This window comes from Vigna angularis, chromosome 8, assembly GCF_016808095.1.
Source record: "Vigna angularis cultivar LongXiaoDou No.4 chromosome 8, ASM1680809v1, whole genome shotgun sequence".
In the NCBI taxonomy this organism is placed as follows: domain Eukaryota; kingdom Viridiplantae; phylum Streptophyta; class Magnoliopsida; order Fabales; family Fabaceae; genus Vigna; species Vigna angularis.
This window is the reverse complement of record NC_068977.1, coordinates 34852831-34876694: the sequence shown is the minus strand read 5'-3', so window position 1 is coordinate 34876694 and position 23864 is coordinate 34852831. Positions and strand designations below refer to the sequence as shown.

Sequence of the window (23864 nt, the reverse complement as noted above, 5' to 3'; positions counted from 1 at the left end):
ATTATGTGTTTTGCATGAACTTGAGTGCGATTTCTTGTTTGGTTTTTGAATAGGAGAGGGTTTTTGAATCTGTAGTTTTTCTTGCTCAATGTTTACTTTAGGCTGTTCAGTTGGTTGACTGGGGCTCGATTATTTAGAGAAATGATAGGTTGAGTTTTTGGTTTCATCTATTATAATCAAATGTTTGTTGTTGCTTCAGCATTAGAGTTTATTTTGTTCTTGTTATTTATTTAGCTTAGTTTGTTTTGGTTTTTAAAGACGGTCAATCGGTGTTGCATAAATAAGTAATAATAGTGATGATGGTGTTGATTTAAATAGTGATTCTGATTTTCTTACAAATGTACCTCGGATATAGAAGAACAAAGTCCTTAACTTTAGGCATGCCTCTAGAGGACATGGTCGAGATTCAAGATATTGGAATAAGGATAATAGGTGAAGGGATGATGATTATGATGAGGATATGATGGAGCAGACAAGTAAGGATTTGGAGATGAAATTGCTGAAGATGATGATGTTGTAAAAGAAGGATCCCAAATTTTTCTCAATTTTTTTAATTTTAAAATAATCCAAATTCATATCATTTAGCCACGCAATTAAAAATATAGTACATCGTGCCACGTCAAGCATACATTAACGTCGTTAGGTTCAATTTAACGAAAAGGGTATAATTGATGATTTTCACAAAAATAAGAATCCAATTGAGACGAAAAGACTAATTTGAGATTTCCATCTAAAATTGGGATCTGCCGAATAATTAAACCTTTAATTTTTTAATCGAAAAATTAAAAATTATATTAAAATTATATTATCTGAAAACTGTTATTTTTTAATTAAAAAATATCAAATTATACAATTTAAAAGTCAAAAATAATTTTTGAGCTGTGTAATTCAGAGGTTAAATAATTTTTTAACAGTACAATTTAAGGTAGTTTTTGTCTTCTGAATTAAATAATCTAAAAATAATATTTTAGAGAAAAATATCTTTTAAATTGTATAATATATAAATTATTTTTTACTTCCAAATTCTTCTGTCTATAAACTTTTTAATCGTTAGATTGTGTAATCTACATAAAAAAAAGGAGTAAAATGAAAAACAAATATAGAGGTACAAGAAAAAAAGTTAGGAAAAGTAGGATGAAGGATGTTTCTTCTTGCACCTCCCTCTTTTTCTTCCCACAACTCCATAAAAGTTTTACTCCCAAAATCACTCTTCATAAAAAAATGTAATAAAAATCCATACACTTTCTTATTTTTTATATTTTTCAGATTGGGAAGTAAAACTTAAAGTTCACTTTACTATTGACTCAAGCATAAAACTGATGTTTTATAAATTAGGGGGTGAAGGAAATAGAAAAAGGTGCAGGAAGTACCAGCCTAGGAAGATTCCGCATGTTCTTGGATAATTGGGCTTGTGTAATTTGGGCCCAACTCTCTGCCCAATAAAGGTTAAGGGCCTTTTTCTTCTTGCACCCCTTAATTTCTGGGAACACTCTCTATAATTTTTATATAATCATTTGTAAAAGTGATTTCAAAATTATATATTTTAGAAATTTGTCCAAACAAGGTTTCTTGAATTTCTATGATTCCCATAACGAAATCTCTAAAGTAAGATTTTTGGAATGAAATTCTGAAACGCAAGTTATATATTCTGTGAAACAAGTTATTTTAGAACAAACTTTCAAAAAATATTTTTTCATAAGTTATATAGTATCTTGGGAAATGATTTATTTACAAAAAAAAATTTAGAACACACAGAATTCGTTTCCAAAAAAAAAAATTCTTGAATAACTTTTTTTCAAAGTGTAACCTCCCGAAATATAGTATAAACTATAGAGCTATTATAATACAATTAATAATATAGTGGATAACTTATCCCTGAGCTGTTAAAGTATTTTAACAATACAATTATCTAAAATAACTATAAAGTTAAAACTTTAAGAAAGAAGATACAAAACATACGAACAAACTGATCGGTTATACAATCAATATTATAAATCGAACGGTTTACAAAAATGTAAACACTAAAGTTGCTGACCGATCGGTCTTACTAGACTGCAAGTTTAACATCTTCCAGAGCCTGCTCCACCGAACAATCATCACCTTCTGCTCACATCCACAGGATGATCATTGCAATAGAGAAAACGACCAAACGGAAAACATAAGACAAGACAGGAAAGTAGGGTAAGCTAGAGTAATTTAATTAATTCGATACAACATATAATTCAAACACATACAAGAGTAAGTAAAAGTCAATCATATAAATCATGCAACCACCAAATATACATTCTCAATAATGACCGAACACATATATACAATGACCGACCACTTTTACTCTGATTGTCCGGACTGTATAAATTGTGTAGCTACGACGTTTTAGCACCCAGATGGTGTAGTAGCTGGGATGCCCTCAACAGCTGCCATCGGGGTTAGTCCGTTATACCTCGCCCAAGTTACACTTATGGACTAGGACCTCCTGTCATTCTCACACATGAGTTACTCCTCTCTACGTGAGAATGAGTAATCACAAAATATCAGGATAAACGCCAGCTTAGCAATAACCACATTCATACTTTACAATTCCAATACCATTTCTGAGATATTTCTCCTTGGAACACTCGTTCATATCCATATAATACAATTCACATAATAGTATAATGCCATCATACTTCTTCATTTATATAATTCCAAACGAACAGTAAAACAACACCACTCTTGAGAACGACCGAACAGAATGATCCACAAATCTTAAAGAATAAGATCGGACGAAAAATCACTACCCATAAGATCATGACCGAGCGGTCATTTAAAGAACAAGACTCAAGCATGAGCCGAACACGATTTTAGGGTCAAACACTAAAACAACCAAATACTATTGCCTTAGACCGATCACTATTGGCTATGGCTCAACACTATCAACTTAGGACTAACACTTAGAATTTAGACCTAACACCAATACAGACCGAGTGCTAGTACAAAACCGAGCACCACTGAGGCCGAGCGCTTAGTAATAGACCGAACACCACTGAGGCCAAGCGCTTAGTACAAGACCGAGCACTACTGAGATCGAGCGCTCAGTACAAGACCGAGCACTACTGAGATCGAGCGCTTAGTACAAGACCGAACACTACTGAGTCAGTATGTATCTGAACGATTAATAACAATTAAAAGTTATCTCAGACCGAACGTTGTTTACATTCAATTGTTATGTCTAGACCGACTGCTATATTCACCTAAATATCAATACAAGACAGATCGGTCATTAACTAAGGATCCTCAAAGTAAAACTCTTAAGAGACCGATCACCAATACAAACCGAATACTACCAAGGACGAGCGCTAACATATTATGACTATTATTAAAAGATAAATACCTACCCTAAGACTGCCGAGATCAAAACGAATACCTTTAAAACCGAACGTCGATATTAACTAACCACACTTAATTATATTATCACTACGAAGCTAAATACTGTTTAAACCTAATACATGACCAGACCGATCGTTCTATACCGATCGCTTGATTTTCTACAAAACTTGCAGAACCTATCAACCACCTCACAGGTTTCGCTCAAATACAGAATATTTCATACAGTTCAATCAAACATACAATTGTTCATACATGCAACCGTTCAAACAGAGATTCCAAACACAAGCACAAAAAAACATAATTAAATTACTGGCTCCCTTACCTCGAAACCCAGAAAACTTATATGCTTCCACAGTATTGCCTACACTGCCAATAACTTCTATAACCTCCAACAACAACTCCAAAACAGTAACTTGATCGGCTTAAAAGAGAGAGCTTGACACCAAGAATACTTAGGTGTTGCCTGAATGATGATCGGGAGAAGGAAAAGGTAAAAATTTATAGAGAGAAGGAGAAGAAATTTAGAGAAAAGGAGGAGAAAACTGAAACTCAGAGCTTGTGGAGAAGAAGATGCATGCAGGAAAGTAACACGAAAATCTGAAAATTTAATTTATATATTACCGTAAAAAACCGATCATCTACTTGACTGTCCACACCTATTTTCCATTTCTGAATTTTAAATCCCTTACGCCTATACCTGGCTTACCCTCGTATGGAATTTACGGGTCCTGACACAAAGTATTCTCTCTTGTTTTTTTTTTTTAAATGGTTTTTCCTTTGTAGCGATCATGATACAGATACATTGAAAGTGGCGTAGTACTGTGGAAAGAATACATTTTAATCTCTTTATTCTATTATGGGATTGCAATTAGAAATGGAGTGGAAAGTTAAAGTGCACCTGTTTTATTCCAGAAAGCGTACTCCATTAATGTAATGATACTTATGTATTACTTTTGTTCTCATTTTCACTTTTTAGTAATAAAACGACAAATTTTAATTATTAAACTATAAAAAAGTACAAATAAATGTCTCTTGAATTTTAATTCCAGAATTGCATTCTAGTTCAATTACCTGCTATGAAAATATTTTTTCTTTTTATTTTAAGAAAATAAATTGTATATTTTTAATTTTTATATTATATATATATATATATATTATTTTATTTCATAACAATTAAAAACATTTATTAACTTATTCCATTTTCCTGAATTAAATATATTTTTGACCTATTAATTTTTAATGAAAATTAGAATTAATCATTTTTTTAAAGTTTTTGACTAATTTAGTTTATCATCTTTATATTTAGTTTTTTTAACTAAATTTTTTAAAATTTATTTAAAATTTTGAACTTATCTTTTAACTGTTATTAAAGAAAAAATGTATTCAATAAGATAAACAAGTTAAATATTATGATAAAATACTTTTGAAATATCAAATAAAATTAATCATAATTAAAAAGATTAAATTAAAAAAAAACTAATTTTAATTTTGAACTAAAAGCATATTTAATTATATATTTTTTTAAATATTACTTAAGCTATAAATATTCTGGGTTGATGTCAGATCGCGGAGCCTGGTTCAGGGAATGTTTTCTAAATGGATATATTTGTTATCTGATTATAGATAGTTTTAAAGGGAACCTCGTTAACTAGCTAATGTTGGTACATTGTACTTATATTTAATTATACTCAATGTGGTGTTATATTTAATTATACTCAATGTGGTGTATTATTATATTTCAATGCACTAGAGTCATTTTCTAATTTACATATAATACCCTACGGTCTCCTGGACAGTAGCAGACGAGGGACGACAATTCAGAACGATCACCCAGACCAATCACCAGGTCGATCACTCAGCTGACTGACTACCAGATCAAGTGATCGATCACCAGGCTGATCATCCAAGTCGATCAACCATTTGACCGACCACCAGATTGAGTGGTTGACCACTGAGTCGATCGTTCAGACTGACCATCCCGTCCAATCGCATGATTAGGTTATAAACGATAATAACTCATTAAGCTCCTAATGCATATTAAGGTGTGATTGGACCGTCATTAGGCCAGCGAAAAGTAAAGGCCCATCACCAACTTGTATAAATAAAGGTTCAGGTATGACTTTACAATTAGGATGCACAATATACATGCATTACTTGTTGTGTCAATCCCTTAGTTACATTACTAACTTGAGCGTCAGAATGTCTTTGACAGGTGCTTGCTCGCCTAATTTGAAGAAGGAAAAGGGAGAGCGAACAACTTAACTTGGAATACCAGGATGACTAGGGAGTCCGTCCGATCTTCAACGAGCTCGTGCGGTCCTCAACACAATCTTGAATATTTTGAGTATGAGACTTCAACCTTATACCCGAAACATTCTTAATAATCATGATTTTTTTATTAGAAATAGGTCTCTATATTCTGTGGTCTACTTTATATTGATGAAAAAGGTTTTGTTAACATAGTTTAACAATATTTGCGGTGTCAGGAAAATTTCAGACTGTTGATAAATTACCAAATGTTCATTTTTATGCCATTATTTCAATGTTATGTTTTTGTTTTTAAATTTATATTACTTTATAAACTTTTTCCTTTAATTTGTTTATCTTTACTTAATAATGTGTGTTTCAGGTTTTGGCGACTTGAAAGTTTAATTATTGTAATTTCTTCTTTCAATATCGTGTTAACAAGGTGGAATTGGAATTTGTGATTTATATGCAAAATAGATATATTTTTCAATTATTTCTATTTTTCACATGAAACATGTTTCATGTTTTTAAGCACACACTTAGATTGCATTGATACGTAAAATTAATTATTAATATATATATATATATATATATATATATATATATATATATATATATATATATATATATATATAAATAGATGTAAATTTTATGTTATAAATTAATTTTGTGATATTAAATTACGTCTATTTTATCAGAATTAAGAAATAAAATATATATTTTAGTTAAATTTATTGTTTGTTGAATGTTAGATTAAAAAATATATTCATTTTTTTAATGTTACGAAAGAAACAGTGACATTGATCCATTCGATTAATATTCGAATCATAATGCATTGCATGTGGCCTGTTCAAATATTTCATTCTTTAATTTATTTGTTCTTTACTTTTACCAACACTTCTTGCTTCTTTTTATAAATCTTATTTTGATCCTATAACTTCTATAAACAAATATATTAGATTTTTTATTTTTATTTAATTAAATTTAAAAATATTATTTTCATCAAATTACTCCATCAATTTATACATCTAATTTGAATATTTAAGTTTTTTTAGATAAGATAATTTGATGTATAAATTTTAACAAAAATTTAACTACTATCTAAAAAAATAACCAAATTGAATAATTTTAAAATCTAAAAAGATAGATTGAACTAAATAAAAATTAAAAATATAATTAATTTTTTTACAAAAACCAAAATAAGCTTTTAGCATTTTATAATTACTTAGTAATAGTTGATCGCATGTGGCCCACGTCGAAGTTCAACTAAACTAAAAAAAGAAACAATTAAATTCACACATCGGTTAGTTAAAAAAGGATAAACAATTTAATTTTTTAAAGTTCAAATTATGTTATTCATATCTTTATTTACGTGTATCACGGTAATTAAATAACTTTACATGAATTTTGATTTAAATGTTGATTATTTACTATTGAATAGATAATAAAGATGAGAATACTTGATTTAAATGCTTATTATTTATTCACAGATAATTATTTATTATTTGATACTTGTTATCTCTTGGGATTTTGCTACTATTTATTGTGTCTTTTTAATTTACTAAAGAAGTTAATTTTCTTAATTAAACATGAATGTTTATTTGCATAACGAATTAAAATAAAAAAAATAAAAAATTTAATAGCTTAATTAATGAATAAATTGAATTTACCCAATTTATAATTCATAAGAATAATAGAATTAAACTCGGTTGATTTCGTTAAGACCATCTCCTTGTACAATACGTCCTTTTGATGTTAAAACCGTCAACGTTATAACGGTGGTTAGAACCTACCACATCCACTTAAACACTGAATGAACCTATATTGCGTTTGGTCCAACCGAATAAGAAACCCCGTTAGCCGTTAATGCGATCCAGCTCAGCGTAAAGATTCTCATCGATTCCCATCACTTTACATCCTCTCCGTTCGTCACGCCTCAACACTCACAAGTCAACAAATCAACGGTCAACATCATTATCACGCTTCATCATTTTTTTTTGTTATCTGCTGTGGCAACTTTAACATCATCCGTTAACAAAAGAGTTTGATGGGAAATCATTGTTATCATGACCTTTAAAATAGCTAATAAATTTATTTATAATAAGTTTTTTTCCTTTTCACGTTTTCTTTGAAGACTAATAATTAAAAAAAATCCTAATAACGTGTACAAAATTTACGAATTAATTTGAATAAATGATTTTTATTAAAACAATGGTTTGGATTTTGGTAATTAGTTAGTAAAAAAGTTGGCTTAAAACCAATTAATTAACTTTCTGAAAAATACTTCCCGCAGATAAAAAGTGGAAAAACATACTCGCAGATCGAATTTCTTCATATTTTTATATCAATTTTTTCTTCAAATAAAAACATAAATTCTCCTCTAAAAACAATTTTGTCGAAAAAAGTTTATTTAAAGCATTATTAATAAAAAAAATATGATGTTTTAAAAAATGTATCACTACAAGAAACTTGGTATGTATTTTTTTTATAATTGATGTAACATCAAGAAAATCATTAAAAATATCAATGGATTACAATAATTTTAAATTACTTGTAAAGTATTTTTTATTAAAAATATCATGAAAAAATTACAATTATAAAAAAAATACCACGGAGATGATAATAAATATATAAAAATCTCTCCGTCTCCTGAATTTTCTTAATTAGTAAAAAAATATTGGCAATATAAGGTAAAGGACATTAATAAAAAGAGTGAGTTTTTAATGTTTGTTAAAAACTAATACCAAAAGTAAAGGTCATTATCGTACTTAACAAGTCTTAAAATTGGCCTTTTTTGTCCATCTTCTCTAGCACTTTTTCTTCTTCCTTCCCACTTCTTCAACCTCTTTCCACTACAGCTCTGTGCTATTGCTCTCGGCGGCGAAAACGTGAACGCGGTTTCGTCAGTGCGGAATCTCGCATTCCGAATTACGGAGTTGAATCGCTCGTTGAGTCCAGTCACCGAGTTCGATCTTTAAGCATGTTGGACGGCCTGCTCGGTCGAGGATTCTCCCCGAAATGGTTCGACGCTGCGATTTTCTCTCTTTAGTTACTTGTTGATAGTTATTAACTGATTCGGCTTGAGAATGTGTTTGTGATCTTCGTGTTTTGTTTTGTGTTGTTTTATTCGTTGGTTTAGCAAATCCTTGATCAAATTGACGAAGAATCGGATCGATGTGATAAGGCGGAAGAGGAAGGCGACGGAGAAGTTTCTGACGAAGGACATCGCTGATCTGCTGGCGAATGGTTTGGATGTCAATGCTTATGGAAGGGTAATTACGTTTTCATTTGGTTCGTTGCATCGTAACACTGGAATCAATATATCATTCATTGTACTGTTGCTGAATCTCTGTGTCTAAACGGGTTGCAGATTCTGTGAACAGTATAAAAGGATAGGGGTGGATCCAGAAAACAAATACCAAAATTAAAAGAATAAAATCATTTAACACATACTAGCATATTTACAGTTAAATTACATAGAATACATTTATTTGTTTATGTAGAGAAATATCACCACTGCCAAATATTTGAGTTTGAATCCATCAATGCTTAAAAGCTTTATTTTATTTTATTGGAATTAATTACAAAATGAGGAATAAATTGTATGATCAATTACTAATTTAACGTGTGTCCAATTCAAATGTATGAAATATAGATTAATTAGTGTAGAAAGTTTTGGTATGAACAACGGGATAAGGATTGACTAAATTTAGGCAAGTAATATTTGGGAGGAAAATACAAATGATAAAAGTACAAGGTACATGATATTCAGATAGCCGCGAGATATATGGAGAAAAGTGGTGTATTGAGATAATTAGGTAAACTTAAGCAAAAATATTTGGAAGGAAATAAAAATGATAAAAATTATAAGATACATGATATGCTGAAAACCTCGTTATGTATTGAGAAAAAGAGGATGTATTGAGATATTAGATAAATGCTCAATCTCAATAATCAAGAATGAAGAATCAAATATAATATATAGGAGTTGATAATTAAGCTACTATTAGTGTATAAAAAAGTTACATACAGATTTCTCAAAAGAAGTTTGTACTTTGAGTGGGGAGGGGAGTTGTTGGAATCTAACCTCCTAAGGTGCTTAATGGATTCTGATAATGTTTTGCAGCACATTGAGACATTGTTAGAATATAACTTGATTGAGATGACTTGCTAGAACTGTTTTTCAATTGTGTGTGTGTGTTTTTTTAAAGGAATGCGAATGATGAATCATACCTACTATCTTATTGTTTAATTTAAAGGGAATTCAGGATTTACAAAGTGTTTTGCATGTACCCATGATTATTGTCATTGCAACATAATAATTATTCTTTATGTTCTATCCTACTTGTGGGGTGTTTATACAGGCTGAAGGACTCTTTGTTGAGTTGACTTTATCATCTTGTTATGATTTTATTGAACAATCTTGTGAATTTGTGTTGAAGCATCTCTCAGTGCTGCAAAAAGTGAGGTATGGATCTATTATAATGACTGATGTGTTAGATATTAATGTGACTTTTTTTTCCTTTTGAACCATGCTAGTAGGTTATAAAGACAACATGCTAGGCTTGATGTGTCTGTTATATTGATTTCTATTTGGTGATTACTTGAAAGAAATAATCAGTCAAGACCATGTATTTCTTAAATTGTGGTCTTTTACCTTATTTTCTCAATGTGAACCCATGAGAATTGAATGTCTATTAACATTTTCTTTTTTTAGTTTGATGTCCTGTGGTTTCCCATTCAATGTTACTATTTATTACTCAGAAAATATTAAAGAGTGGTTTTTATTATAGATTATTGGCCAAAATATATTTTATTAAAGAGTGGGAATACTGAGAATATTGTTCTCAAATGGTTTCTGTTCCTGTTGTTGAACTTTTCTTTTTTACATTGTTATGCTTGTTTGGACACTTGTAGTGTCTAAATATTCTTATGTTCACGCAACCATTTCATACATTTCCTCATGTCTTTTGCAGTGGATGCCCGGAGGAGCTCAGGGAGGCCATATCATCTCTGATGTTTGCAGCAGCAAGATTTTCTGATCTACCAGAGTTACGGGAACTTAGACAAATATTTCAGGATAGATATGAAAGTTCCTTAGAATGTTACGTCAATCAAGAGGTTACTTCATCACACCTTTTTTTTATTTCTTGAGAATGTTACATATTTATGACTTACTCTTGAACTAATGCATTAAATTGCCGATTATCAGTTTGCTACAAATTTGAATTCGAAGTCTGCTACGTTGGAGAAAAAGGTTCAATTGATGCAGGATATTACTTCAGAGTTCTCAATAAAATGGGATTCCAAAGCTTTTGAACAGAGGATGTCAAAATACTCTGTTTCTGTACAGGTGCTGTCCTCATCCATTGCTCTCAAATGGATTGATTTTGCCATTGTCTTGTAAAATTACTTTCCACCACGTATTTAATTTTGCAGTTGGGAGTCATTTTTGAGAATATGTGAAATTTAATAGTAGTTACATTCCACTGATTTATTTTTATATGTGCTAATGCAGGACCGCAGTAATTTTAAGTCTAACCACAACAGTGATCGCGGCATACCGTTACAAGGTAACGATGCTACCCTGAAAGGAGTCAAGTTTGAAAGAAGTCATGACCATCCTCATGACAGGCACAAATTTCAGAATGGAAAGGAAGCTCTCTCAAAAGGAGATGAAGATTATCTTCGTTCTAAATCCAAACTCCCGAATGCTGAAAATGGATTCAAGCCACTAAGCAGTTATGATGAAGTCAATTTGAAAAGGGATAACCATGGCAGTCCATTACCTGGAAGAGAAGAGCTTACTTCTAAGACCCGTGATACAGGAGGGTATTGGAAGGAGGGTAGTATGCTAAAACCAATTGGAAGTTCTTCCAAGGATACAAAAGAGAAACAAATTGAAGGTGGTTCCAATCTGCATGATGGTTGGGGGAATGCTAGGCAAGTAAAAGAAAGGCAGGACACTAAGACTGCTAGGAAATCTCCTGTTCATGCACGATTTATTTCAAAGAATGGTGGCATACTTGATGTTGATAACTCGGAGAGAAAAGGCCAAAAGGATGAAACTCCTCAGGTAAAGCCCCCCTTCAATAATGCCATCCCACCTGCTTATCCAAGAGAGGAACAATTTGAAGGTGGTTCCAATCAGCATGGTTGGGGGAGTGCTAGACGTGTAAAAGAAAATCAGGACGCTGTCACTGCTAGGAAATCTCCTGGTCATGCAGGATCTCGTTCCAAGAACAATACAAATGAGCCATTTGCTGTTAATGATGGTGGCCCACCTGTTGTTGATAACTCTGAGAGAAAAACTCAAAATGATGACACTCCTAGGGTAAAGCCCTTTGCCATCCCACCTCCATATGTAAAACCTAATTCAAAAGTGAAGAACCGAACGCATGGAACCAATTCAGTTCCATCTAATATTGACAGTAATGGCATCCCTGCTTACCCATTGGTACATGAAAAGTTTGATGCTGCTCCTACAATGCACAGGATCCAATCAGGCTTGGATGATTCTGAACGGGATTTGCAGGCGATTAGACATGCTGCTGCAAGACCGAGTAAACATGGTCATGAAAAAGAACGCTTTGTTCAGGAAGATGCTACAGAAGTCGTTGTTCTAAAACAAAAATCTTCGAGACGGAAGCACTCAAAATCAAGATCATCCATTTACGATGACGCCAGTAGTGAAGATGCCGAAGTTGTGAGAAAACATAGGAGCAGGAGAAGAGATGAAGAAAAACGTGGCCTGCAAATTCTGTTTGATGATGAGCGGCACAAAAATGATGAAGAGGAAAGGATAATAGATAGATTACTGATTCATTACAGCAAAAAGCCATCCATCAATGTGCCTGAAAAAGCTAGAAGAAAGTCTCGAAGTCGCCATGCACATCAAATAGAAAAGGATGGAAGCAGGGAGGGACCTGATGAGACACCAGAGATGGTTACTCGTCCACCAAGATCAGTTTCACTTCCCCGTGATCAAACAGAAGCTGTTGAAGTTAAAAAGGTATTTGCTCGTGCTGCTTCGTTTCAGCCTGAGAGATCGAACGAAGCTCGCCATGTACATCCCAACTTACCTGACTGTGATGATTTAGCTGCTAGGATTGCAGCCTTGAGAGGAACATAAATGATAGAATCATGATGAGTAAGTACTCGCCTACCATGATTGCAGTGATTATGAACATCGTGCATCAATCTCACGTACCATGGGTAATGTTGAAGACTGCACCTACTGTGGTGTTTTAATTTTCAAGTGTTGACCGCGCGAGAGCCATATTATTGATCAGCCATGGCCGTTCCTTTGTTGCTGACAATTTCTGTGTTGTCATAAGTTTTTCTAATGATGGTTATGCACAAAGTTCGTTCGACTTTGTTAACTTATTGTGTTTGTAACAGCAGAAAATGGTATTCCTATTTTGTTGAGTGGAGTAAAAGTTGAGATATGTGGTTTTGTGTCAAAGTTTACTTTACCATATATACATATATATATTGTTATATGAATTTCGTTGAAAGAATATCACTATTACGGTATTACTTTTGTTGCAGTGGTTATATTTATTTATGGAAAAAGAAAAGTGAAATGGTCAATGTGGTGGAAGTGTGGTAGTAGAGTTATTTCTCTTATATTTAAGGGTGTTTTACAACGACGTACATCAAAACAAGATTAACCAGGTTAACTAGAAACAGAAATCAGAAAAGTAGAATAAATGAAAATAAGTAAAAACTAGAGTGAATTTAAGAGGATTTTATTTAAGATAATAGAGAAGAGAGTGGTGCTGTGATGTGATGCAAAGGTGAAGAGCGTATGTGAGTCTTTTCATAGTATTGTAGGGGGTGCAGTTACTGATTATGAGGTTCAGGAAGCAATACCCAACGCTACAACTTAACGGGCCCAGGCCCTGTTTGAGGAAGGATTTCATCTTACCGGCCCAATTGAAACTATTCTCAATGATTTGTGCGGGTTTTACGTCATTATAATGCGAAATAAGGTAAACATATCCCAACGTAAGCTTCTCATCTCAAGGTGAAAAGTTGACAGTAACACTACAAAGATCAATCTGACATTGTCAGAGGTTGTAAGGCCTAACTGCGATTACTCACTTCACAGATAAAAAAGAAATATGCTTTATGACATGACAACTTTTATAGAAATAAAATTATTAACAAATTAATTTTGTATTTTAACAAAGGATCGCGATATTCCAACAACGCCAATTTGACAAAAATTTGACAACGCCACGTATCAAGTTTTAATTGGTCGAATTTGAATGCTTTTTTTTAATTTAAAATCTGATTTGAAATGGGTTGAAGTTTGGATTCCGAAACTGCCCTCTTCGTTTTCGAACTCTATCTTCTCTCCTTATCACTGTCTTCTCTCTCCATTTTGGGGATTTTAATTTCATTTCAACTTCTCTCTTCATAGCAGTGTTCTCCTTCCTCCATTTTTAGGGTTTCATTTTGTTTTGAACATCTCTCTCCTGCTTCCCTGTCACCATTGTTTTCCTTTGAATCTTTGTGGACATTGGGTTTGTTTATTTGAGTTGTAGATTATGCTTGTCTCGTTCGGTGTGGATTTGTCTCGTTCGGTGTCTCTGTGGACATTGAGTTTCTTTCTTTGAGTTAGAGATTACCCTTGTCTCGTTCGGTGTCGATTTGGTGGAAGTTGTTACCTTTTTTGTGCAATGGGTTCGTCCGGTGACAATGGTTCTTCGAACAAGGTATGAACTTTTTCGTGTCTCGGTATTCGTATTTTGGGGAGTGGATTTTGGTCTTGCATCTGTTCGTCATTTTTTTGGTGTGTCTTGCTTTTGGGTTGTCACTTAAGTTGCTTTTGGGTTATCACAAGATTGATGTTGCTGTAATCGATTACAGGGAGCTGGTAATCGTTTACCAGTAGAAAAATCTCCTTTTGTACCGAAAGTTGAAGAGTGCTACCCAGACGTGGCTTAACCACTCCCCAAGAATATTTTGGATTCGTTATGACTGTCTTTTGAAAGTTTTATGGATGGATCATTAATGGAACACTTCAACTTGGAATACTTCAATATTAAACAAATATAAACGAAATAATGAAGGGTATTGAGTAATGAAAAATTATACCAATACTAAAAAGCAGATACATTAATAAAAAAACGTAATGACATTTCATGAAACAACAAGTTTTGAAATGAAAAGATACATAACAATATACAATGAAATGTAATCTAAGAAGATGGTTGTCGATCAAATTGATTGCGGAAGTTAATAACTTCTTCCTCTACGAGTTGTGCAAAAATTGTCATGAACTTGAACTACCTTGGTTCAAACACCTATAGGTGGTTTTCTCCAATTGAGGTGAGGTGCATAACCCATGCTGTCAACTTTGTCTTTGCTGACTATTTTAATCATAACTTTTTCCACAGACCTCCAAATGATGTGATTCTTTTTTTATTAGAAAGTAGACTCAAACATCTTTCCAATGACTACTAATTTATAATTTTTGGACACCTGAGTAGGTGCAGTTAATTCCTTAAAGTTAACATTTTATATATTTCTACCACCTCTGACCTTTGCTGGTTGTTTTGCTCATAACTTTCTCCATCGAACTCCAAATGAGTTGATTCTTGTTTTGTTGGAAAGCTCTTTGAGTCTAGATTCCAACAAAACAAGTATCAAGTCTTTTGGAGTTTGGTGGAGAAAGTTAAGAACAAAACAAGTAGCAAAGGTCAGAAAAACAGAGTTGGGGAGCAATGTTCATCTAGATGGGGAGTACAGTTGACGTTTTTGTACAAATTACCCTTTTTCCTCGGGTAATCGATTACAAGACCCGTGTAATCGATTACCAGAGGAAAAAGGGTAATTTGTACAGAAACTTCAACTGTACTCCCCAGCTAGATGAACACTGCTCCCCATTCTCTATTTTTGTTGAATTTTTCCTTTTTTGAGATGGGTGAGTGAGTCCAATGTTATTCGGTGAGCTCTCTGCACCAATAATGAGGTTAGGTCATTGATTTCTTCAAAATAAAAATGTCCATTTAGGTGGTTTTATCCAATTGAGGTGAGGTGCATAACCCATGCTGTCAACTTTGACCTTTGCTGACTATTTTAATCATAACTTTTTCCACAGACCTCCAAATGATGTGATTCTTTTTTTATTAGAAATTAGACTCAAATATCTTTCCAATGACTACTAATTTATAATTTTTGGACACCTGAGTAGGTGCAGTTAATTCCTTAAAGTTAACGTTTTATATATTTCTACCACCTCTGACTTTTGCTGGTTGTTTTCCTCAAAACTTTCTCCACCGAACTCCAAATGAGTTGATTCTTGTTTTGTTGGAAATATCTTTGAGTCTAGATTCCAACAAAACAAGAATCAAGTCATTTGGAGTTCGGTGGAGAAATTTAAGAACAAAACAAGTAGCAAAGGTCAGAAAAGTAGAGTTGGGGAGCAATGTTCATCTAGCTCGGGAGTACAGTTGAAGTTTCTGTACAAATTACCCTTTTTCCTCTGCTAATCGATTACAAGACCCCTGTAATCGATTACCAAAAGAAAATGGGTATTTTGTACAGAAAATTCAACTGTACTCCCTAGCTAGATGAACACTACACCCCATTCTCTATTTTTGTTGAATTTTTCATTTTTTGAGATGGGTGAGTGAGTTAAATGTTATTGGGTGTGCTCCCTGCACCAATAATGAGGTTGTTAGGGCCTGGCGAGTGTACGAGAGAAGAAGATATAGGAGGGAGAGGGGAGAGGACGAACGTCCAGAGCAAGGAGGTAACCGCACGGTAGCGGACGAGCGTGCCGAACTGGAGATGACGAGGGGCGAGGACGAGCGTCCTCAGCGAGGGGAGGCCGAGCGAGCGGGGCAACAAGTAGTGAGGACGAGCGCCCCGGGCGAGCAGAGATGAAAGGACGTACGTTCGGAGCAAACGGGGCAACGAAGAGAAAGGACGAGCGTCATGAACGAGCAGTGCATGGACGAACGTCCTGAGCAAGTGGAGGCAACGAGGGGCGAGGACGAGCGTCCTAAGTGAGGACGAGCGTCCTGAGCGAGGACGAGCGTCCTAAATAAGGACGAGCGTCTTGAACAAAGGGAGACGACAACGAACGTCGAAGTGGCAAGCGGAAGGACAGGCGGGACTCAAGGAACGTCAGCAGAGTATTACAATAAATATAGTAAATAAGGATAGAATGATTCTTTCCAGATAATGATAATAAATAGGCAATTACTATTATTCCCTACCTTTTCGGGAAGGAATGATTAGTATTAATAAAGGAGGCACCTAGAGCTTAGGGTATGTTTTTGATTATTAGGAGTACTGTAAGAGAGGTTATGCTCTCGTGTGACTGAAGGAGACCCTGCTCCCAGTCATTGGTTGTGTTTTGCGATTACCAAAGTTACAGCAATAAAGAGTTCTACTCAGTTAAGTACGTTTGTTTCACCGTGAGAGGCTAGTTACGTGGTCAGGCACGTAACAGAGGTTAAGTCATTGATTTCTTCAAAAAAAATGTCCATTTAGGTGGTTTTCTCCAACTGAGGTGAGGTGCATGATCATTGTTTATTCGTCATCATTGACACAGGACTGATGTTGTTGTAATCGATTACAGGGAGCTGGTAATCGATTACTAGTGGAAAAATCCCCTTTTGTACCAAAACTTGAGGAGTGCTACCGAGACATGGCCGAAGCACTCCCCAACAGTCCTGACGACTGTGTTTTCAAGGTTTTGTGGATTGATCCCCCCCTGTTGGTGATGGTTTAAGGCGTTCACAACAAGCAATTTCAACTTTGGTGAGTCCTATGTAGATGGAAGACCCACGAAGGGTGTTTATAGGTTGAGAGGTAAGGTTCTGCACCATTGACAAAGGAATGATGCACTTGTAATCGATTACAAGGACCCTGTAATCGATTACCAGTGGAAAAATCCCCTTTTGTACCAAAAGTTAAGGAGTGGTACCCAGACATGGCTGAAGCACTCCCCAACAATCCTGACGACTGTGTTTTCAAGTTTTTATGGATTGATCCCCCTGTTGGCCATGGTTTAAGGTGTCCATAACAAGCAATTTCGAGTTTGGTGAGTCCTATGTGGATGGGAGACCCACGAAGGTTGTTTATAGGTTGAGAAGTGACGTTCTGCACCATTGTTTATAGGTTGTTTATACGAAAAAACAATACCTTTGGAGAAATGATGCCAACAAAACCACTCGCTAACCAAAGAGGAAGGAACAATGCACCTAAGCGACGAAGGAACAACGGTGCCAGCGGAAAAACGAGAGCTTTGGAGAAATGGCGCACAGAAAGCACTTCAATGGCGTAGAGAGAGAGAGAGAGACGACTTCCTCCAAAGACACTGGTGGACCCAAGCGACGGACGAACAACGGTGGACAGAGACACCACTTCAATGACGGAGAGAGTTTCAAAGGAAGGAACTTCAATGACGGAGATAGAGTTTTGAAGGATCTTTCGGTGAAGGGGGAGAGAAAGTTTCGAAAAGGGGGAGAGAGAGTTTCGAAAAGGGGGAAAGAGAGTTTCGAAAAGAAGGAAAGAGACTTTCGCAGGGTTTCTGAAAAGCGCCAAAAAGTTTCTGAAAATTATTCCAAAAATGCCCTCCAAAACAAAATGAATCTTTAAACAAAATTTAATAAAAACAACCAATGACAGTGAAACACGTGTTGTTGTCAAATTGTTGTCAAAAATCTGTTGTTGAAGAAACGTTTTCCTTTAACAAATTAACTTTGCTCTTCCCAATAATTGTCACCCATTTTCAAGATTCCCTTCAGCAGCACTCCATTGCCAAAACCTCTGCTACACAAAAAGTACCATTTCCCGCCACAAACGCCTTTCTTCATCCTCTCTCTTTCTCTTCCTCTTTTTCCCGCCACATATATCTTCCACAACAACAACAGAAAAAGACAATGCTAAACACAAAACCTTACAGTACCAAACTCCAAAACAAGATGAAGGCCACATCCAAATTCATCATGGCAGCAACCTTGGTTATGGTGGTAACCCTTGCCATTGTTCTAGGTCTCATTCTAGTGCTTCTGGCGGAACTCTACTGTTCCCTCTTACTCCACCGCCGCCAGCTCAGAAAAAAAAACAACTCCAACACCACCATCCCCATCTCCGCCACTCCAGCCACCACAACAACATCAAAGGCTCCACCTTTACTCACACCACACTCTCCTCCTCCTCCTCCTCCTCCTCCCTTCGCCAGTGCTTACTCACAAGGGGTTCTCCAAGCCCCCAGAAGCTTCCTTTTCCCATGCAAAGATGAACAAAACCCAACCCCGCGTGGCATTGGCCTTGTTTCTATCTCTTCACCATCTCCACTGGCATCATTCTTGGCAAGAGCTCCTCCACCTCAGTCTCTTCAACCCGGCGCCGATGAGAAGCCTTGTGGCGGTGGAGTGGAGCACCTTGTGTACATTTCCAACCCCATTTACGAGAACGAGTTAGAGGTCAAAGCAAGTAGAGTGAACACCCCGTTTGAGACACCGAACACTTCGCCCTCTCGTTTAGAAAGAAGTGGCTCTTCCGGGGAAGATGACGATCGTAACGGTGGTGGTGCTTGTGGCTGTTCTCGTTCACCACCTTCACTTACACCTCCTCTCACCCCTATGAAGAAACTCCCCGCAGAAGGGTCTTCTGTTTCTCTTAGAGATGCCACCTCCTTAGGTACTTCAGGCAGTGATACTCAAAGCATCAATGGACCTTCTTCTTCTTCCTGGGATACCCCTTCTACTTCTCCTTCGTGGTGATTATCATGTGGTATTGTTCCAACCAGAACTGTTATCTATTCAGTCTTCAGACATAACAGAGTTTTCAAGTCGATGAGAAACTTCTGACAGAACTCATTGTATATCACTTAGAACTTGATCAAGCTATGGAGTGGGAATCATGTGACATTTTTTTCTAGAACCATATGTCTGTTGATTCAGTTAGTTCTCACATGATACTATTACGAAAACATAAAGACATGTTATGATAAATTTTGTGTTCTCTTTTTGTCATCTTTTTCTTGTCTTCTTTTGTGTGTTTTGATACCATATATATATATATATATATATATATATATATATATATATATATATATATATATATATATATATATATATATATATATATATATTTACTTTACAGTTTATTTTAATAATAAAATCATAATAATATTTAGGTTTAAACCTTAGGGAAATCTTAGGTGGGTTCTCGTGGTCAAAATTTGTAAAATTGAGCTATGTAAAATTGAGTTGATCATGTTAAGTTTTTTTTATGTTAAGTTTGTTTTGAGAGACGAAGTTAAATAGTGATAACATGCTCATGTTAATTGTTTATTGTTTGATTATTTAGAATTTTTATTTAAATTAAAGAATTATCACATATGGCAAAATTGAAATGATTTATATTAAAATAATATATTAGGAATTGAAAAGGGTGAGTGAATTGAAAAGAAAATTAAAGATAGACTATTAACTACCGCTCGTTCTTCATCCAGTTAGGTCATAGGCCTTGCTGGCGGTTCCGATCGAAGCTTCGCCGACAATCACTCTTAGACTCTTCGTGTTCTTCGTTGTCATGATTGGATTTAATATGATTCTGCATTTATTGATGATAAGCCAAGGATTAACAAATGAGTGCTTGTAATGTTAAACTTAAGGATATAAGGTTGATCTATTATGGTATATTTGCCTATTACTTGAGAAATTAACTTATTCGGTCCTGTTATTTTTGTCATTACTATGGGGCCATTGAGGATGAGAGAGATATGCAATTTTGTGAAAAGCTATGTCTCAAGTGGGCAATCAGTTCCAACACCGCGCATATGTATCTTTGGCATAGGCAAGATTTCTAGCTTCGGCTTCTATATATGCTTTTCAGAAAACAATTTCTGGTATATGATTAATTGGCAATATACATCAGACACTGTAAAGCTCCGGTGGATACAGGGTCAAAGCCTGAAAGTTGGCAGACCTCTCATCTCGTTCTACATGTTCTATGAAGAATGAAATTGATCCCAAAGTGATCAACTAATAAACACCGTGATCAAGAGCAAATTGACTTTCAGATTGTATTCAATCAAGTGGGTTCTTTCAGAGTCTGAATCTGTAAAACATCTACAGTAATATCTAGCAAAGAGATAAATTAGTCACACACTTGTATAGCTCTATGCTCCCTATTCTCCCTGCTTTTGAAAGAAAATAAGAATTTAAATTCATCCACGAAGAAACACCATGATTGTGCTCAGTAATCTTGAAAACAATTTTGGGCTCGGATCTGTTAGAAGGATCGAGACAACATTTTGAAATTTGAAAATAGTAGAAACCTCCCCGAACTAACGCCGAATTCGTTAACTCGAGAAAATTTATTACACTTGTAGTTGGAGGAATCTGATTGCCATCAAGAATTTATTTATCATCTAACTCAGTATTACTTTTTATCTTCCAAGTATTGTTTGATTTTTTACATTAGTTAGTCAAACAATTTCTCTCAAAATGGAAAACAGCTAATTGATTGTCAACAAAAGAATTCACGTGCTCATTTATGAGCTTGTATTAATAGTTAGAAGAAAAGCAATGACGTTACAGATCTGTGACTAAAAATAGTAATATGTGTTTAGTGGTGACTTTTAGGGTGTGTTTAGTTGGAGGTAATTGGGGGAGAGTGATTGGGGGAGAGTGATTGAGTGGATTTGAGGGAATTTGAGGGTGATTTTTGTGTGTTTATTTGAGTGGATTTGAAGGTAATTGAAAGTGAATTTTGAGTTGAAATTTGTGAGAATTAGTGTAGGATTTGATTGATGGGACGATTTTAAAAAATTAATTTAATTGGTAGAAATTAAAGATTACCAAAATGTCCCTAGGTATTAAAGTAATATAAAATTATATTTGTTAATGTTATATTTAATTGTAAAAATGTTTATTAAAAGTTAAAAATTTGGAATAATTATTAAAAATAATTTAAAACATATAATTAAATTATACTTGATTGAAATTAATTTTTTTTAATATAATATTAATACAAATAGTGATCTAACACATGCTATCAATATTATATAAAACATGTTCTGGAAAAATGCCTTATAGATTTCACTGGACGATGCCAAAATGCTTTGCAATGTCCATTTTTTATTATGAAAATGTTAAAAATATAAATTATACTAAATTTAAAAAAATTACTTTATTTACTAATTGATTTATATATATTAATTTAATAAATTTCATCATCACTGGTTATACAATGCTAGGTACTATTGAAATATATGCACTATTGAAATATATATAGTTCAATGCTTCCGTGATTGAACAATACATATTTCTGGTTATACAATTAATAAATTTCATCACTGGTTATAAAAATACAGAGGGTACATCTGACTTTTGCATTGCAATCCCTCCAAATCGCGTCTGACCAGCGGGTGACCAAAAAGCGGTGAATCCCGCAATTCACTTTAATTCCTTCCGCGCAATTGTTTCCAAGCGAACACGAGTTTTTCTTGTAATCATCACTCGCTGTTATGCGTGAACAGGGAATCACTTCCAAGTAAACACAGCCTTAAAGTAGTTCAAAACATAATTTTTTTAATGATATAATAACATTATTTTTTAAATAAAGAATTTATTCCCCAAAGGCTAGAATAATCTTATTAACAAGAAGTTAAAAAAGTTATTTCACACACTTATTTCAAATAATACTTAATGCATACATATCTCCAACAACAATACCTTCTGAATGTCCTAGATTTATGTAGATAACATTATCTTTAACGCAATTCATTTACAACAAATAGATTTCTTTGTGCTCATTCTTCTGTTTCCATGATTTATATGATTCAAGTATTGTCTAAAGGTGCTTCTACGAGTCCTTCAATGTCTCAACTTCCATCTAATGACATCAAACTTTGTTGATTTGAGACTCAAATTAAAAGCAATTTGCTCTAAAGTGCAGGATTGGTCTATGACTTCCATTGGGAGAGGTTTTTTTTTCTTTTTTTAGATTTAAATTCAAGAATCATGATGTTTGAAGAACGATTCTAACTGCTAGTTATTCGAGCACAATACTCAGGACAAAGGATAGATGTAGAAGTTGTAGAAAGTATGAAATAAAAGATTGATTTTCCATATCTTCCTATGGAGTGATTTTTTTTCTTTTGCTCTAAAAACTACTATATGACAAAAAGAATTTCAAAAGGCTAAGCTGCAGAGAAGAACAAACAACCATGCCCCAAATACATGTTAGTTACGTCCTCCCTGATGTATCCATATGATGGTTATTTGAAGAGAATCTCAAATCATATATATCTTCAATTTTTACTTAAAAAAATAAAGTACAAAATAAATCGAGCAAAAGGATCATTTCAAGAGATATATCAGTTTCGCAAATCCTTGGCTTCTCATCAATAAATCCATAATCATAATAAACCCGCGATGAAGAACACGAAGAGTCGAGGAGTGATTGCCGCCGAGGAGGCCCATGGCCTGACTGGATGAAGAATGCGCGGTGGTTAATGATTTTCAATCCCTAATCTATTATTTTAATATAAACCATTTCAATTTTGTCATGTCATAATCCTTTAATTTAAATAAAAATTCCATATAATCAAACAATGCAATCAGCATACACACATCATCACTGTTTAACGCCGTCTGTCAAAACTTAACGGAAAGGACAAAATTGGCTCAATTTTACAAGTATATGAACCAAATTTTGACAGTTCAAAAAATAAGGACCCACTTGAGATTTTCCTATAAATACGAGAATGATCCGAGAGTTTAAACCTAATATTTAGTATAATAAAATATAATTAAATTATCGTGGATGTAGTTTTGTAAAGACACACGAAGATGCAAAACTCTAATAACGTACCATTCATCATTATCGTGCAAACTTTACCTATTATAAATATTTACGAAGAAAAAAAAATTAAGACACATTTTTTAAACAATATTTTTATATTTACACGTATTATTTTTTTATTGGTTCATTATTTATTTGTTAAATATAATTTTATATATTGTGCTAAAATATTGTAAGAAAATTTGTGTTGGGATATATTTTTCATTTATGAACATTCTTTTAGTTAGGGAAATGCATAATGATTACAAGGGCAGAGAAATAATGTCACAGTGATTAACATTAGCTATACGGTTATTTATGTAATAAATTGTAAAAATATTGATTGGTTAATTAGGATGTTTAATATTATTATATTGTATATGAAAATAATATACAAATCGTTATTTTTTCCATGTTTAGTGTATTTT

The 23864-nt window shown here is 34.0% G+C and overlaps 2 protein-coding genes and 1 long non-coding RNA gene across 4 annotated transcripts; all 3 read left to right on the top strand.

Annotated features, from left to right (window-relative positions):
- Positions 1 to 8395: 8395 nt before the first annotated feature.
- On the top strand, positions 8396 to 13061 carry LOC108345556 (uncharacterized). 2 transcript variants are annotated; one of them, XM_017584146.2, is made up of 6 exons: positions 8396 to 8634; positions 8753 to 8885; positions 9978 to 10081; positions 10590 to 10734; positions 10826 to 10966; positions 11132 to 13061. In XM_017584146.2, the coding sequence occupies exons 1-6, from the start codon at positions 8594 to 8596 to the stop codon at positions 12743 to 12745; spliced, it is 2178 nt and encodes a 725-aa protein (XP_017439635.1). In that variant the 5' UTR covers positions 8396 to 8593; the 3' UTR covers positions 12746 to 13061. The 2 variants fall into 2 exon arrangements, with proteins under 2 accessions (XP_017439635.1, XP_052723519.1); XM_052867559.1 differs by lacking the exon at positions 9978 to 10081 and having other exon boundaries at positions 8619 to 8634.
- A 752-nt stretch (positions 13062 to 13813) lies between these two features.
- Positions 13814 to 14593, top strand: LOC128193625 (uncharacterized). Its single transcript, XR_008244985.1, has 2 exons — positions 13814 to 14336; positions 14491 to 14593. It is a non-coding gene; the product is annotated as an uncharacterized LOC128193625 (long non-coding RNA).
- A 3825-nt stretch (positions 14594 to 18418) lies between these two features.
- LOC108345288 (putative proline-rich receptor-like protein kinase PERK11) lies at positions 18419 to 19573 on the top strand. The gene has a single exon (XM_017583879.2). The coding sequence runs from the start codon at positions 18519 to 18521 to the stop codon at positions 19362 to 19364; it is 846 nt and encodes a 281-aa protein (XP_017439368.1). The 5' UTR covers positions 18419 to 18518; the 3' UTR covers positions 19365 to 19573.
- Positions 19574 to 23864: the final 4291 nt, after the last annotated feature.

Coding starts and splice junctions, on each gene's coding strand:
- LOC108345556 (XM_017584146.2), top strand. CDS start 8,594: ATGTTGGACGGCCTGCTCGGTCGAGGATTCTCCCCGAAATG. Junction 10,735..10,825: donor AATGTTACGTCAATCAAGAG/GTTACTTCATCA, acceptor GCCGATTATCAG/TTTGCTACAAATTTGAATTC. Junction 10,967..11,131: donor AATACTCTGTTTCTGTACAG/GTGCTGTCCTCA, acceptor GTGCTAATGCAG/GACCGCAGTAATTTTAAGTC.
- LOC108345288 (XM_017583879.2), top strand. CDS start 18,519: ATGCTAAACACAAAACCTTACAGTACCAAACTCCAAAACAAGATGAAG.